General features: G+C 28.2%; 1 protein-coding gene across 4 annotated transcripts in view; it reads left to right on the top strand.

The window, feature by feature from the left end:
• LOC127286322 (organic cation transporter 1-like) overlaps positions 1-16,984 on the top strand; it is a 52,241-nt gene that overhangs the window by 10,690 nt on the left and 24,567 nt on the right. For 3 of the 4 annotated variants that reach the window (XM_051312712.1, XM_051312711.1, XM_051312713.1), the window contains exon 2: positions 7,152-7,535. In XM_051312712.1, coding sequence (XP_051168669.1) covers positions 7,152-7,535 — 384 coding nt within the window. Of the gene's footprint in view, positions 1-5,444; positions 5,565-7,151; positions 7,536-16,984 lie in introns of those variants that run through there. The other variant, XM_051312714.1, reaches the window with a different exon arrangement.

Genomic DNA, 16,984 nt, shown 5'->3' on the forward strand with positions numbered 1-16,984 from the left:
TATTTAATTGGCTTCAATATCGTTAATTAGGGGGTTTCAATAACGGTGAACACAAATCTGAAGGTAACCCAAGTAACCATTTTCAAGTAAATTGGATTGATTTTTGAAATTGTAGTCCGCCATATTGGATCCGCCATTTTGAATTTTGAAAAACGGACCTCAGATTCGTAATCAGCGACCCCAAAAACCTCCGAGTAACCATTTTCAGGTCAATCGGATCGATTTTTTAAATTGTTGTCCACCATATAGGTTCCGCCATTTTGAATTTTTGAAAACGGACTTCAAATTCGTAATCAGCAGACGAAAATCTTGAAGGAACGATTTCGTTTGATTTTTTTAACATTATTATTCGATAATATTACATGTTCTTTTTTTTTGACATGGCCCCCTTTGACCCCCTGTAATTCCGAAAGGGGGCATATGCTCATCTTGAAATTTTGCAGGGATTATTGGGTCATCATATGTTACCATTTGGCATAAAGAAAGTTTCAAAATTCGAGGTACGAAAAAGGTGCATTTTTTTGGATGAGGCTTTATAATCGATGGATGTGACTAGCGATCACGGAGGGGAGTTTTCTTCCTTTAGGCGTAGCCAAAATTTATTGATTCTAATATAAAAATAATAAATTTTATAAAAAAAAGTAATAATAGTATTCGCGATATTTAAAAGAATATTCTAAAAATTATTAATAATATTTATTATTTATTTATCAAAAAACTAAATTTAAAGTGGTCACGGAGGGGAGTTTTTTTGTGTCGACGAACATTGCGAAACTGAAAATCTTTCTGACACTTATTGTTTTCATTTCTTTCATGATGTTGTGTACTGACCAAAACAACATCGTCACTGTAAACACTTTTGAATTCTTCATTTCTCAATTATCATTTTTTTTTTCATTTACTCATTATATTTGTAATTGGTCACGGAGGGGAGTTTACTTTGCGAACAAAACTTATTTAATTCTAGGAAAAAATATTTTACAAATATTCTGTTTTACACTTTATAAATCAATTATAAATAATGTAATTAGTAGATGTTACTAGACAAAAGATGTTTTCCTATTGCAGTATGAATGCAATAATTCTTCTTTAAATAAAACTTACTTCGCGAACGGTAACGGAGGGGAGTTTTTACACTATATAAACATGATTATATTCAATTATTTAAAATTGTCAATTTTTTTTTATAAAATCTTATTAAATTCTGTTGACTTCTATAATAAGGCCCGCAACATTTTCAATTATTATAATTATTTATTAAAAATAATGTCATGAACGTGTCATTTGTCCTTTTTGTGAGAATGACCCATATATATATATATATATATATAATAAACTTAAAATTAATTTATTCTTCATACCATTATATTTTTTAGAAATACGTATTATAAAATAGTTTTAAATTCTCCGCCAAAAAATCGTTCTTATTTTTTTCGTTATACCAAAAACTAGTTAGGTGTGTAAATACCTTTAAAGAAAACTCACTGGAAAAAGATGTCACATTTTGGACTTTTTAGTGTAAATTGCACATAGTAATTTACATTCCCAACTCTGCTTATGTGTCGTCTGCAGTTTAATATTTAAGGCCTAAGCACAATAGAAACGTAACTGGAATCGCAATCGCAAACGGAAGAATTAGTTTTATTTAGTTTTATTTTTTGTTTTTTCGATTTCTGTAAAACGTATTTACAAATAAATAAAGTGAACTCAAGAAATATTTGCCACATTTATAATAAATATAATAAGATATACGGTTAAGGAAAAAATATATATTTAACACAATGAAATACCATATAATTTTATTTTATAATTTTAATTAATTTTATTATTTGAGTTAATAATACATCTTATATTATTAATATATATTTTTATATATTTAATTTTATTTTTTATAATCATTTTTAAGCATTTGAAAAAATCTTTTTTAATAATTTACCGAATCACCCCTAAAAAGGGGCAATACTCTCGCAAATGAACAGCTATGATTTTGGGTCAAGTTTTTCTCGACTCAGGGGATGCTATGGAATCACCTGATACCATTGAGCAGCAGGGGCATCGTAGGTAAAGGCCAAATCAGAATAGAAACGCAACCGAAATCGTAATCGTAAACGCAACCGGTAGAATGAGTTAAAGAAGGACAAACAATATGTCTATCCTTCTCTAACTCATTCTTTCGGGTGCGTTTACGATTACGATTTCGGTTACGTTTCTATTCTGCTCAGGCCTTTAACTTTTTTTTCCTTCCAGCCACCTGTGAGAAGAACAACAATATATGACTATCCTTTTCTAACTCATTTTTCCGTTTACGATTGCGAATACGGTTACGTTTCTATTGTGCTTAGGCCTTTATTATTTCTACATACCATTGTTATTTCAATTACATAATTATTTTATGATTGATTGTGTTTTCAACAGAGATGGGTACCTAGAAAACCTCGAGTATAATACAAGGTATTTTACGTGTAATATACACGTATTATACATGAGTTTTCTAAATGTGTATTATATGTATTATACATGAGGCTAATTTTGGGATTAAATCTGACCCTAAATCTGCTTGTTTCGAATTACCAATTTTCAAAAGTTCTGATATTGGCAAAAATTAATTATCGATGCTTTGATAAAATTTAAATTGTATTAGTATTTCTCTTCTAAATTGAAAACGGAAGCACATTTATAATGTTAAAATTTTTTACGTAATTATTGCAAATAAGATAATATCATTTAACTCAATTGAAAGTTCTCAATTGACCAATATTTAAATAGTTTATTTATTAATTAATAATTATTTATCAACAATAAACCGGAAAGTAAATAACAAAAAGAGGTTATGTTGCCATTAATGCGGCTACAATGTCGAAAACGTCGAAAACATTCTATTGCTTGACTCAACTAGTCAAAACAATAACCATTTTTTTCTGATTTGATTCACTTTGTAAATTAGAAAGTCTATGGCAACACTGCTTATATTATTATTATTATAGGATTAAAAAATTGTAATATTAATACATATTAATTAAGTATTAATATAATATAATAAATTAATAATTAAATATAATATTTCATATATTATTTTCCATAATTTATCTTATTTATATACTTTAATTATTTCAAGTATTGTATGTTTTTTTTTAATAACGCACGCTTGAGTATATTCTAACCTCAAAATATTGACGCGCGGAATACCGTGTTGCCAGACGTTGGAAGTTTTGCTTGCTGTATCACAAAAAATAAAAAAAAAATTTATAAATTAATTAATTTGAACTCTCACAGGTACCTATTTTGTCCTTTTTTAAATACAATATCGGTTCATTACATATCTGTGTTTAACTATACATAATTTGATTAATATCTCTTTCTTTAATAATTTGTAGTACAAAAATATATGTGAAAAAATAACGAATTCCCATAAGAATCAATGTTAAACAGTGAAAAAATAAAATGAATATAACTTTTTTCTCAAGAACCTACAGGTCTCAAAAATTTAACTACATAATTTTAGAAGCATTATTTAGTAGTACACCAAGTATTATTAAAATCTGTTTGTTTATTCGATTATCCATATAGAACCTCTTTAAATATTCAAAAATATGCGAATTGTAAATTCACCTTTAATATGTTGTAACAAACTATCAACACAGCTTAATGTATTTTACTTCATCTTCAAAAAAGTGCTTTTTTTATTCGATTGTTTATTTTTCTTTTGTTTCACACTTGAAAATCAAAATAATATTATTTTCGATATATTCAAAAATGTAGTAAAATCAGGAAATCAATTCATAAACTTTTCAGTAATTAAATATCGTCCATGACAATTGTACTCTATTACCAATTTTAGGAATCAAAAAATGATCAAAATAATGAGAATCAATTTGATACCATTTATGGGTATCAAAATGTTGCATAATTTGATCTAAATTTTAGAATCAAACTGATACATTCAGGAAAATTGAAATTCAATGTTAATAATTCACAACATCTTTATAAGTGTCATGCAACAGGTGTTCGCGCTGAATGTCTAATGAATGTCTATATAATGTAAAAAGGTCATTGATACGTAGAAAAATATGTCAAGCGAAAAAAAATTTTTTTTTTCGAATTCCTATAAAGAAGCCGACAATTCACAAAAAAACCAAAATCAAAATAATTCTGAATCAATATAATAACTAATAATATGAAAATTAAAATAATCGAAATTCAATATAATCGTAAAATCATATTTTTTTTTGTTAATATTCAACAGCGTATTATTTTTGCCTTTTAGGAGCTTGTTATCATTCGAGTACTTCTATATAAAAGGTCCCTCTTTAAACTTCCGTTGACATACTTATATATTTGGCGTTTTTTCAAGCGACATTCAGTCGCCAATTATTATAAGTACTTATTCGACATTCGGCTTTTTTTATAAGGGAATATCTTTGGAACCTTTAATTTTTATGTAGCTCTGCTATATTTAGCGATAATTTCAGGAAATTTTTAACTAAATTTTATTGGAGATATTAATATTTAGTATATACGAGGAATTGTTTACAAACGATTGCAATTGCATCTCCGATTTTTTCGAAACTTTTTTCTTTCTTTTAGTACTAATTGAGATTAGCGATTTAGAAGACTATGATTTTTTTCAAATTTTTTTTAGCAAGTTTTTTCTTAATTTTGCATATTTTACCCAATAAATGAAAAAACCATAAATTTTAGAACTTTTTTTTATGGTTTGCACCATAAAAATAAAATTTTCGGGTATTATCACTATGATTTTGATAATCAGCGCAGCAAAAGACATTAAAGTAGGGGAATAGTGTCAGGGTTGGACACAGTTTTGGTTTTTTGATTATAAATATTTTGTTTAGATAAATTCAGTTAATTGTGGTATATGGGTGGAAAGATCTACAAAAGAGGAACACTTTTGTTGTGGACCGTAAATTGATTGGTCCAAAATTAAAAAAGTTATAAACATTTAAAAAAAAAATCTAGTCAGAGTTGGAATTTTCAGCCAGGGTTGGACACTTTTTAAAAATCGAAACGCATTATTGATAAAAACGTAAAATAACATTTGTAATGTTTTTTATTCTTATTTTTTCATGTTTATCTTTACTTATTGTTTACAAATTGTAAAGCTTTATGGGTTTAAAAAAGGAATGAACTCAAATTACAAAAAATAACGCTTTATTGTTCCAAATAACTCAATGAAATGATGAACAAAATTTATACAATTTAAGTATTATTTTTCTAATATCTTTGGCACAATTTTGCACTGAAATATCAATAAAATAAAATTTATTTATAAATTGTGTCAAATTCATAATTAATATGGGTGTCCAACCCTAACTAGAAGCATCATTTTCGAATTGTGCTAACCATAACCAGACATGTGTCGCGATTCGATTTTTCACTTTTTTTCTTCTTAAATTATGTACCCCACAATACATTCAATATGGTTACCTTGCCGAATTCTTGCTTTTTTTACACATTTTTTAGGTTTATTCACAAGTCAAACAAAACTTTTTTTGTCTCTTCGATTGCACCGAAGTCACAGGAGACGCTACTTTTGATTCTCCAAAAATGTAATGCCACAAAAAGTTAGGTTACACTACTAGAAAATTCGTCACGTACGCACACAGGTGGCGCTAGTGTTCTTATTTAAAAAAAGCCAAGTGTCCAACCCTGACACTATTCCCCTACGTAATATAAAAAAAATCAAAAATATTTTTAAAAAATTCAAATTTCAAAAATTTTTAAATATCCCGAAAATATTGTAAAAATTGTTGGGTGTACTTCCGAAGTAGGGGTACCTCCGATTTTAATAAAACTTGGTATACTAACGTATTTTGGTGCGCTGATTACGAAAATGATAGTGAAAATTGGCGCAAATTTGATTATCATGGTAAAAACCATAAAAAACACCATAAAATAATGGTTTTTTACGATTATCTAGTAAAAAACAAAAAATTTCGAAAAAAGTTTTAGACAAAAGTTGTAGATCTCAAAAAAACACACATTTTATGTTTTATGCATTTTTTACCAAAAGTCATTATTTTTCGAGAAAAATCCAAAAAACGAAAAACACCATGATAATGAAAACATATACAGCAGTCATGGTTAGACATATTATTTGACTCGTATATAGTATCATATTCACCATTAGTCAGGATCTAACGAATTCCGCAAAATACTTTCGGCCATATCCACCCCCTCTCGCCAAGGTATTTTTTAAAAAGAGAAGCGAGCAGTACCTTACGCGGCCGAAGGCCGTGTTTAATATTTTGCATTTACCGCTGCTGTAGACTCCACCCCACATTTTCCGCAAATTACTTTCGGACCAATTTTCTCGAAAAATAATGACTTTTGGTAAAAAATGCATAAAACATGAAATGTGTGTTTTTTTGAGATCTACAACTTTTGTCCAAAACTTTTTTCGAAATTTTTTGTTTTTTACGAGATAATCGTAAAAAACCATTATTTTATGGTGTTTTTTATGGTTTTTACCATGATAATCAAATTTGCGCCAATTTTCACTATCATTTTCGTAATCAGCGTACCAAAATACGTTAGTATATCAAGTTTCATTAAGATCGAAGGTACCCCATACTATATACGAGTCAAATAATATGTCTAACCATGACTGCTGTATATGTTTTCATTATCATGGTGTTTTTCGTTTTTTGGATTTTTCTCGAAAAATAATGACTTTTGGTAAAAAATGCATAAAACATAAAATGTGTGTTTTTTTGAGATCTACAACTTTTGTCTAAAACTTTTTTCGAAATTTTTTGTTTTTTACGAGATAATCGTAAAAAACCATTATTTTATGGTGTTTTTTATGGTTTTTACCATGATAATCAAATTTGCGCCAATTTTCACTATCATTTTCGTAATCAGCGCACCAAAATACGTTAGTATACCAAGTTTTATTAAAATCGGAGGTACCCCTACTTCGGAAGTATATCCAAATAATTTAACGTGAAACACTTTGTAGTTTGATTTTCAACAATAAAAAAAAAAATCAAAAATCTGAATCACTTTTAGAAAATTGCGATTATCTCCTAAAATAAAATAGACAAAGTTGTCTATTTTCATGTGGACATACACATATATTTATTTATTTCCATTTATTTTATATTTAAGTAAAATGAATTTCGTTTTTTTTTAAGGTGTTTGTCAGCGCATCGCCGGATCACTGGTGCAAAATACCAGAACTAGACAACTTAACAAGTATTCTTAGCCTGGAAGAACGTAAGGCTCTTTCACTGCCTTATAGAATTAGGTCAGATGGAAGAAAAGAGTATGACAGATGTACAATGTATGATGTAAATTACACCTCAATTGTAGAGTCTTGGTTAGATAGTTTCTTATCAAACGATTCTCAATTTGAGAGTTCAACTTCTTCATCATCTTCCATAATATCTTCAAATTTGATTTATCCACCAAATCGTCTTCCATCACCACCAGTCAGCAATCCCAATTGGCCAGTCACCAAATGTCGTTACGGATGGGACTACGACACTAGAGACTACGACAGTACTCTTGTCACAGAGGTAACATCATCTCTCTCTCTCTTTTTTTTCTTTCTCATTGTTTTATTACATCATCATTTTTTTCCATTGAGAACGGGTTAGTCCACTGACTTTCGTCTAATAGTGGTTGCGACCAAATTTAAAAAAAATCTAGTTTTAATATATGTGAAACTCGATGATTCCCTGAGTTCATTAACCATAATATTATGGTAAAAATTTTATTCCCTTTAAAAATATTAAATATCAAAAGTAGGAGATTCACAATGTGATTTTGTAAACTTAAAATTTTTCAATTTTTTTAAAAACGCTATTATTAAAAAATTATTAAAAATTAGATGTTGGAACTCACCAAAAACATAAATCACTTTATTTCGCACATAGGAACGAAAGAATTATTGCAAAAATTTATTATTTTTGGATGATATACGATTTTAAAAAAAATTTTATTTAAATATTCTCAAGATTTTTATTTACTTATAACTTTTTTGTCGGTGCTCCGAAAAAATTGAGGTTTTGCACAAAGATTTTTTATAATATTCTTTACCTTCTATTAAAATTTCACGAAGGTGTTTTGCTTCGTTTTGGAAATATTAATTTTCAAAATTTTTTATTTAAAAAGGTTAATCAGACCCACTCTTAAACTTTTTGCCAAATATTCTTAGTATTTCTATGTAATAATAAAAAAAGTAAAAAAAATTCGTGCCCGAAGTTAAAACAAATTAATTTGTTTTTAAAAAATTGTTATTTTTATATAAAAATTTGTATTTGTTTGGTTATTTGAAATTTCGGTCAAATGAAAATTTGAAGATTCTTTCAATTGTGCGAGTAAATGAAATTTCGGTAAAATTTTTTCGGTGAATTGGAAATTCTTTGAATTAAATATCAAATTTTATAAAAGCATTTTCAAATTTTGTAAACATATTTTCAAGTAGTGGAAAATATTGTAAAAAGCAAAATTTTCATATAATAAATACTAATTTTTAATAAACTTTAATGAAATTTACTATAGTTATAATAAAATTTGGTAGAACGAATTTGATTCATTACCAAATATTTTATTATAACTATAGTAAATTTCATAAAAGTTTATTAAAGATTAATATTTGTTATGTGGAAATTTCGCTTTTTACAATATTTTCCACGACTTGAAAATATACTTTTTGTACAAAATTTGAAAATGCTTTTACAAAATTTGATATTTATTTTCTGTCCGTGTATACACTAAAAAAAATTGTTTTATTCAAATAATCGGTTACTTGATTATTATCAAATAAATATTTACTTGAATCAAATAATTTTTATTTGAGTCAATTAAATGATATAATGTTTTAAGTACCTATAGAAATTATTGGTTCAAACACAGTTTATTTAATTCAAATCAAAATTATTTGATTCAAGTAAATATTTATTTAATAATAGTAAAGTAACTGATTATTTGAATCAAATAAATTTTTTTTTTCAGTGTACAGATAAAATATAATCCACTTTTGTCGACATGTTAATTATAAAGTCATTATAAATATAAAATATTAAAATTAAATGTATCTGATTATGCATAATGACAAGTTTATTGTGTCAAATTGCTATGATATGAGCATTTGAAGAATTAAATCTGAAATACTTCCGGTTGCAGCGAAATGTTTGCGACCTTCGATTATAAGTGGTTAAGGACTGTACGTGGTGGGTCACTTGTAGACTTTCATATCTGTTAATCTTTCTTCAGTGAAATAGACCGTTTATGGTCAGACGAAATTAAGAACGAAAATAGAATTAATAAGTAGAGAAATTCGTAATTTTAACAGTATATAGGTACATTAATTATTATCAATCAAAAGGAGTAATTCAAACATAATAAAGAATGTATATAAATTATTCAGCTACATTTTATTTCAAAAGAGCACAAATGTGTATAATTATTTTAAAAACAATTTAATCGTAAATTTCGTAAATGGCTCATCTCAAAAAAGCGTAAGTGTCATTTTCGCATAACAATTGATAGTGAAAATGACTCTTACGGATTTTAAATTTGAGTCCTTTTTGCAATTCACGACTAATATTTCATCAATTTAATTACAGTCCTTTCAAAATTTTTTTTTTTAATTAATAACTGTACACAAAGGTGTGATATTATTCTAAAATTAAAATAAAAATTAAAAATAATTTATTTAGTAAACAAAAAAAATCAGGGAAAGAAGCATGCTCAAAGCGCCTACATCTAGGGTTTCGTGGCTTTTTAAATTCAAATCAAAAGTTATTTGTATATAATAAATAATTTATAATTACATTATTTGTGAATTGCTATGGTTGCTATGGTATTGGTTACTATGGAAACGGTTGCCATGGTAATGGTTGCTATGTAAACGGTTGCTATGGTAATGGTTGCTATGGAAACGGTTGCTATGGTAATGGTTGCTATGGAAACGGTTGCTAAGGTAATGGTTGCCATGGTAACTGTTGCTATGGAAACGGTTGCCATGGTAATAGTTGCTATGGTAATGGTTGCTATGGAAACGGTTGCTATGATAATGGTTGCCATGGTAACTGTTGCTATGGAAACGGTTGCCATGGAAACAGTTGTCATGGTAACGGTTGCCATGGAAACCATACGAGTGTACGACGGACGGACGGATAGACAGGCGGATGACGGACGGAAGAATGGACAGACGATTGCTATGGTATCTGTTTCCATGGGAACCATTTGAGTGTACGACGGACGGACGGACGGACGTCAAAGCGAAACTATAAGGCTTTCGGCCTTGGGCCACGAAACCCTAAAAAAGGCAAACATATATTACGTAGATATTATGAAATGAGCATACACGGAAAAAAATTTTCTGGTAATTCTTTAACATCGATTTGGAGATTTTACATGTTCCTAAATCTGTTAATTCTACAGATATTTTCTGTAAAGATTTAACGCATGCGCGAAAACAATGCAGTGATTCGACTAAGGCTGAGTACGATTGAGTGCGAGAGGTTAAGGCGAATTTAGTGTTTTTATTATTATCATAGTGTCGGAAAGAAAGTTTAATTAAAAAGGAAACGTCTTAAGTATATAAACATTATTATAGAAATAAATTATTACAAATTTTTTATTTTTAAATTAACTGTAGTGATTAAGTGAGAATATAGTCGTTTGTTTCAATTTCTCGACATAAGAAAAAGTGGATTTATCATAAGTTTTGAAAACTTGCTCCTCATTTTTTTTGTTAGAAAATTATTGAAGGATGAATTTATTTACATAGAAGTTATACTAATTTATACAATAATGTTCCGCGAATTTAATGTATTCGGAGGAGAATATAACCTATAAGAAATACTCTATACCAAATATATATTATCCCCATATAGTATACATAATTTGGTCACTCAACAGTTTTTAAGAACTGTAGCTCAAACTTGTAGAATTAACAGATTTTAATGCCAATGATTCAACATATTTCTCTATTTGGAGAAACATCAGTAGATGGCGCAGGAGTTTCTGTAAATTCTACAGAAAATTTCTTTCCGTGTACATACAATGATAAATGTTAGGAAACGAGATGTGAACAAGGTAGAATGTGAATATAAAGAAAGAAGGAGAGAATGTGGGGTGAGTGAACGAAAATGAATTGGACAGGTGAAAATAGGCGTAAACGTATATAAGACCGAATGGATTGCAGCTCTTGGTGGCGTCAGCAATTGACGACCAATTTACCTACCCCCACATCCGGTCATGTGATACATTGCGATCAAACGCTCGTGCATGCTTCTGGCATCTATGTATAAAAGGGTATATCTCATCCGTAAATATATACAATCCATAATTTGCTTTGTATGATGTAAAAACGCCCCTTCCTTATTTCCACCCTTCTCTGATTACCTTCTACATATATATATATGTGAATTTTATTTTTCTTAAAAAAATAAACCTCTGCACTTTCTTTCGTTATACAAAAACTATATTCTTTTCTTAAAATATGACTGAAATTCACATTGAAACACTTACAATCTGTATTGTAACATTCAGAATATTTATAGAAATAATTACAATGTGTGTTTTAAACTTCACAGTCTGTATTGTAAAGTTCACAATCGGTATTGTAAAATTCACTATGTGTATTGTAACGTTTACAGACTGTATTGTAAACTTTACTATCTGTATTGTAACGTTTACAGACTGTATTGTAAACTTTACTATCTGTATTGTAACGTTTACAGACTGCATTCTAAACTTCACCATCTACATTGTAAAATTTATAAACTGCTTTTGTAATATTTACAATCAGAGGTGCGTTCGCGAAATTTCATTAAAAATTTAAATGGTCCAAAATATATGCCAAATGATACAATAGATATTATATATTACAATATAGATTCGCTTATATATTTCATTCTTACAATTTACTATTTATACGCAAATTATTACTTTACACTTTCACTTTTAATTACACTAAAGTTTTATTTTCACTTTCACTATTATTTTGACCATAATTTATAATAAAATTTATAATTTCATCTACATTCTGAGAATGAAAGTGTAAAGTAATAATGTGTATATGTGACAGTGAGAGTTCAATTGCATTAATCCAAATAACATACAAGAAGCCTTGAAAATGTCCATAAACATTTCAACCTTTTATAATAATTTCTAATTCTTGTAAAGCTATTGTACTTTAAAATTTTGAAAATTTAAAATTTATACTTCATAATTTTGATAATTTAAAATAATTGTGAAACAAATATTTTGTTAGGAGACATAGATTACTTTTCTTTGTAACAAATCTCATAATCTGTAATATCTTTCATCTGTATTGAAAAATTTACAATCTGTATTTTAATATCTACAATATAAATTGAAATAATTACAATCACTACTGTACCTATATTTTTCATATGCATTGTAAAATTTACAGCATGTATTGTAATATTTACAGTATGTATTGTAATATTTACAGTATGTATTGTAATATTAAAGTTTATATTGTAAAATTTACTGCAAGGTTAATAACATTTACAATTTAAATGGTAAATTGTGTATAATACAACAATTTAAATAGAATTTGATTAACGTGTTAAAAAAAAAAAGTTTCGAAAAGAACAACCTTCTGATTGTGAGCAAAAAGAGTGTATATACCGTGATGCTCAATACGGAAAAGACAATGACCTGTTCCGGGACTCGATGAAGTGGGGAGTGATTATGATTAAGTCGCAACTCCTAAATCGAGCCCAATAAATCATCGGATCGGAAGCAAAAGTCAGTGTGTCACCTACACGTCATCGTTGCTCGAATCGTGCATGAACCAGAAAGCACTATACGGTTTTGTGACGTAGTTACATACTTACCTACTAAACACACATTGGCATTATTGAATATACACGAACATTATTATCTACTTATCCAACGATACACGTATGCGCTTATCTCCGGCTTTCAATGCAGCTATCTACATACTTCATTCATAAGGTTAATACCGCACGAGTCCTTAAGATAAATCGTTCTCTTCAGAGATGCATCTATTTCATTGCATCTCATTTATTTATTGAATATAAAATAAATTATATCAAAAAATCTCTCAATTAAAATTGATAAAATATATAAAAAGAGTGATTAAAAATTCTCGTGTAGAAATTACCCCTTTTTATTCTATATGTAAAATAATGTCAACGTGGCTGTGTGGCCAGAGTTCACGACTCGCGTCCCAAAGGTCAATGGGTTCGATTCCCCATCCTAGATAGCACCGAATTTTCCAGGAAGTTAACGACCACATAGTTTTCTTGTGTGTATCAAATTGATACAAGAATTAAGATCAACTCATGCAACGTTTTGATTCGATATAAGGTATCAAATTGATCCAAATATTTGAATCATTTTCAAGAAATGATCCAGAATATGAGATCATTTTTTGATACCTGAATTGGTATCAAAGTATAACTGTCATGGCTGGCATGCTCTTATTGACAAGTTTATTAATTAATTTATTCACTGCACTGAATATTCAGATATTAAAAATACTTTTATTATGAATTTTAAGAAAGAGAGAAGCGAAAACTTATAAATTGCGAACAATTAAATAAGAAAAAATTTATTTCGAAATAAAATGAAATAAACTAACCTTTATTTATGTTTATCACATAAGATTTAAGTTAAGTTCACAATCACAACACTTGAAAATTTTTAATTATTTTTATGGTTCAAATAATTATCAATAATTTATTTATTATAAATGAACAAAATTTAAGTAATGCACGCTTGATAAATATTTCTAATGCGTTGTCAATTAATGCAATTAATAATTTCCTATTACACAATATCATAATCGACATATATAACATTTGTAAACAAACAGGGTTGGAAAACAAGAGCCCAAAATATGTTCGTCCAAAGCAGAGTTGGGTAGGATTGAAATTCGCTTTGGACGAATATATTTTGGGCTCTTGTTTCCCAACCCTGTTTGTTTACAAATGTCATATATGTCGATTATGATATTGTGTAATAGGAAATTATTAATTGACAACGCATTAGAAATATTTATCAAGCGTGCATTACTTAAATTTTGTTCATTTATAATAAATAAATTATTGATAATTATTTGAACCACAAAAATAATTAAAAATTTTCAAGTGTTGTGATTGTGAACTTAACTTAAATCTTATGTGATAAACATAAATAAAGGTTAGTGTATTTCATTTTATTTCGAAATAAATTTTTTTTTATTTAATTGCTCGCAATTTATAAGTTTTCGCTTCTCTCTTTCTTAAAATTCATAATAAAAGTATTTTTAATATCTGAATATTCAGAGCAGTGAATAAATTAATTAATAAACTTGTCAATAAGAGCATGCCAGCCATGACAGTTATACTTTGATACCAATTCAGGTATCAAAAAATGATCCCATATTCTGGATCATTTCTTGAAAATGATCTAAATAATTGGATCAATTTGATACCTTATATCGAATCAAAACGTTGCATTCCAAAATGTTACCATCAAGTTTACAGTGATTCATAAGTTCGGAAGTTAACACTGTTAACTTTCCGTTAACTTCCAAACTTATCGTCGTTAACTTTCTGTTAACTTCCTGTAAAGTTGGGTGCTATCTGAGATGCCTGCGAGATTTATCAAAATTATTATATTTTCAAAATAAAAATAATTCCATAAAATAGGGCAATTTAAAGGAAAACTGACTAGGTCCTGATAAATTTTATAGTATTAGTCCGGAAGAGCGTAATAGCCTTTTCGAGAACTAGTCAGTTTCTTTGAGAATAGCTACATTAGAGATACGGAAATCTGATCAGTATCCCATCAGGCCTACATTTAAATTTCTGCACGGGTTTTATAGTTAAAATTTCTACTCTTGAATTAGGTGTCTCTAAAACTAATTTAATAATTGCTTTAATTTAATTTTAATTTTTTGAAATTTTATTTAATTAAACTAAAAGAACTTTCAGTAAAAGTGATAATATATCTATACTCATTAGTCAAAATTCTCGAATATGCTCTCTAAATTTGAATCAGCGGAATCTCGCTGATTCTCAGCTATAAGTATACCACTGATTCCAATCAGCTTATATGCACTGATGAATTAGTGGAATTTCACTGATTTTTCAGCGTATATCCGCTGATTGGTGCCAGTAGTATACTTATTGCTGATTCAAATTTAGAGAGTGAATGGAGCCTAAATTCTAAATTGGTGAAGAATGGCATCTCTTTTCAGATTATGGAAATGATATTCTTTCATTGCACAAAGAAATATTTAAGTGCCCTAAAAAGATATTATATATAATAATTATTCACTTTGATAATATAGACATTATCTTTCCATTATCACATACTTAATTTGGGTAATAAAAAAATTATTGTACTCACAATTTAAATTATCAATAATGAGGGTGAATCAACAAAAAAAAAAAAATTTCCCAATATATAAATTCACTGGAAAAGTGATGAAATATTTTTCAACTGAATCTAAAATACGTATGTTTAAAATTAATAAATGAGCTTGAATGTTGATGAACGATATTGAAAGAGTCCCTCTTTTTTTTTATTTTGTTATTCCGCGAAAAATCTAATTTCCTAATAATAAAAGAGAGAGCGAGAGAGGACATGAGATAAATTCGCAGTTCGGGCGATCATCGATTCCGTCCCGAGAGGGGAAGTAGCCTTCCCCTCCACCACCAGAAATGGATTCTCGCGCGTATCCCAAGCCAAAGTCGGGACTAGCAGTGCGATGTGTCGCATAAAACTGACTACAATTTTCATTGTACAAAAAAAAGGCGAAAAGAAAAGAAAGCTTTGGAGAAAATGAATGTTTTGTTGCAATTAAGGCAATTAATACAGTCATCACCCCTCAGTCGCATTATAGTTCGTGAGTTCATACTCCCGTGGTACATCATTGATATGAAATCAAAGACATATAGGCATATCGTAGTTAAACTGTAGAAGGCAAATGAATCGGTACATAACTGCCTAATTCTGATTAATAATAAAATTGAAATCAAAATTTTAATTATTACTTAAGGTATTCTTGTTCAATAAAATTAATTACTCTTGACTTATTCAGATTAAAGTTTATTGTTATGTACACGTCAATACGACAATAACATAACACCTACTACAAAAACTTGGTAGTGAATAACAACATTCACTTCAATAAAAAATATCTATCGAAAAATCAGTGATTATGTTCTACTGATTTAGTTCAGTGCTTATATAGTTATCAGACTTTACTGATATTTTAGTGAAAAAGAAAATAGTCACTGATTCACCAGTGAATATTATTTTTACTGATTGAAATAGTGAAAATTACACTGATTCAAATTAAGAGAGAATTAATAATAAAATGAGAAATCAGACGCCCATCTAGTTATTAACTATATTAATTTGAATGTTCTTTCCAGTGTTGGGTAGTAACTAGTTATTAGTAACTAAGTTACTGAAAAAGTTACTTTACTTGAAACTTATAACGTAACTACTTTTTTTAAAAGTAACTTGTAACATAACTTAGTTACTATTTTAATAGTAACTTTTAATTTTAAATTATTTCGTTACTTTCTTTGCACTTTTTTATTGCTTTAAAAACTTAATAATTTCGTATTTCAAAAAAAAAGCGCGCAAAGTAATAGCAAAAGAACATGGCCTCTGCGCTTGCATGCTGCGCATTGTACCGAGTGTTTACATTCTATTTTTCATGTGCTCGTGTTCCATCGTATTCGTTTGGTTTACTGTTGCAATGTAGGGGATTTACCTGCATAATTTAAACAGTGTACAAGATTTTTTAAAATAACATTTTAATTAATTAATTAATTAATTAAGTTTTATATAGACTTTTTTTTAAGAGTTTATAAAAATAATTTTTAGCAACCCCTTGTCGAAATTGTACCTTCTTAATTGATTTGTAAATTAATTTTAAAAATGGCAAACAAAATCCATGATTACAAAACCTAATTTTCTAATAATGATAATATTTTTAAAATTTTTATAAATAAAT

The sequence above is a fragment of the Leptopilina boulardi genome, unplaced genomic scaffold (assembly GCF_019393585.1).
Source record: "Leptopilina boulardi isolate dan_hultmark-lab unplaced genomic scaffold, ZJU_Lbou_2.1 LbouV2_352, whole genome shotgun sequence".
Taxonomy (NCBI): Eukaryota; Metazoa; Arthropoda; class Insecta; order Hymenoptera; family Figitidae; genus Leptopilina; species Leptopilina boulardi.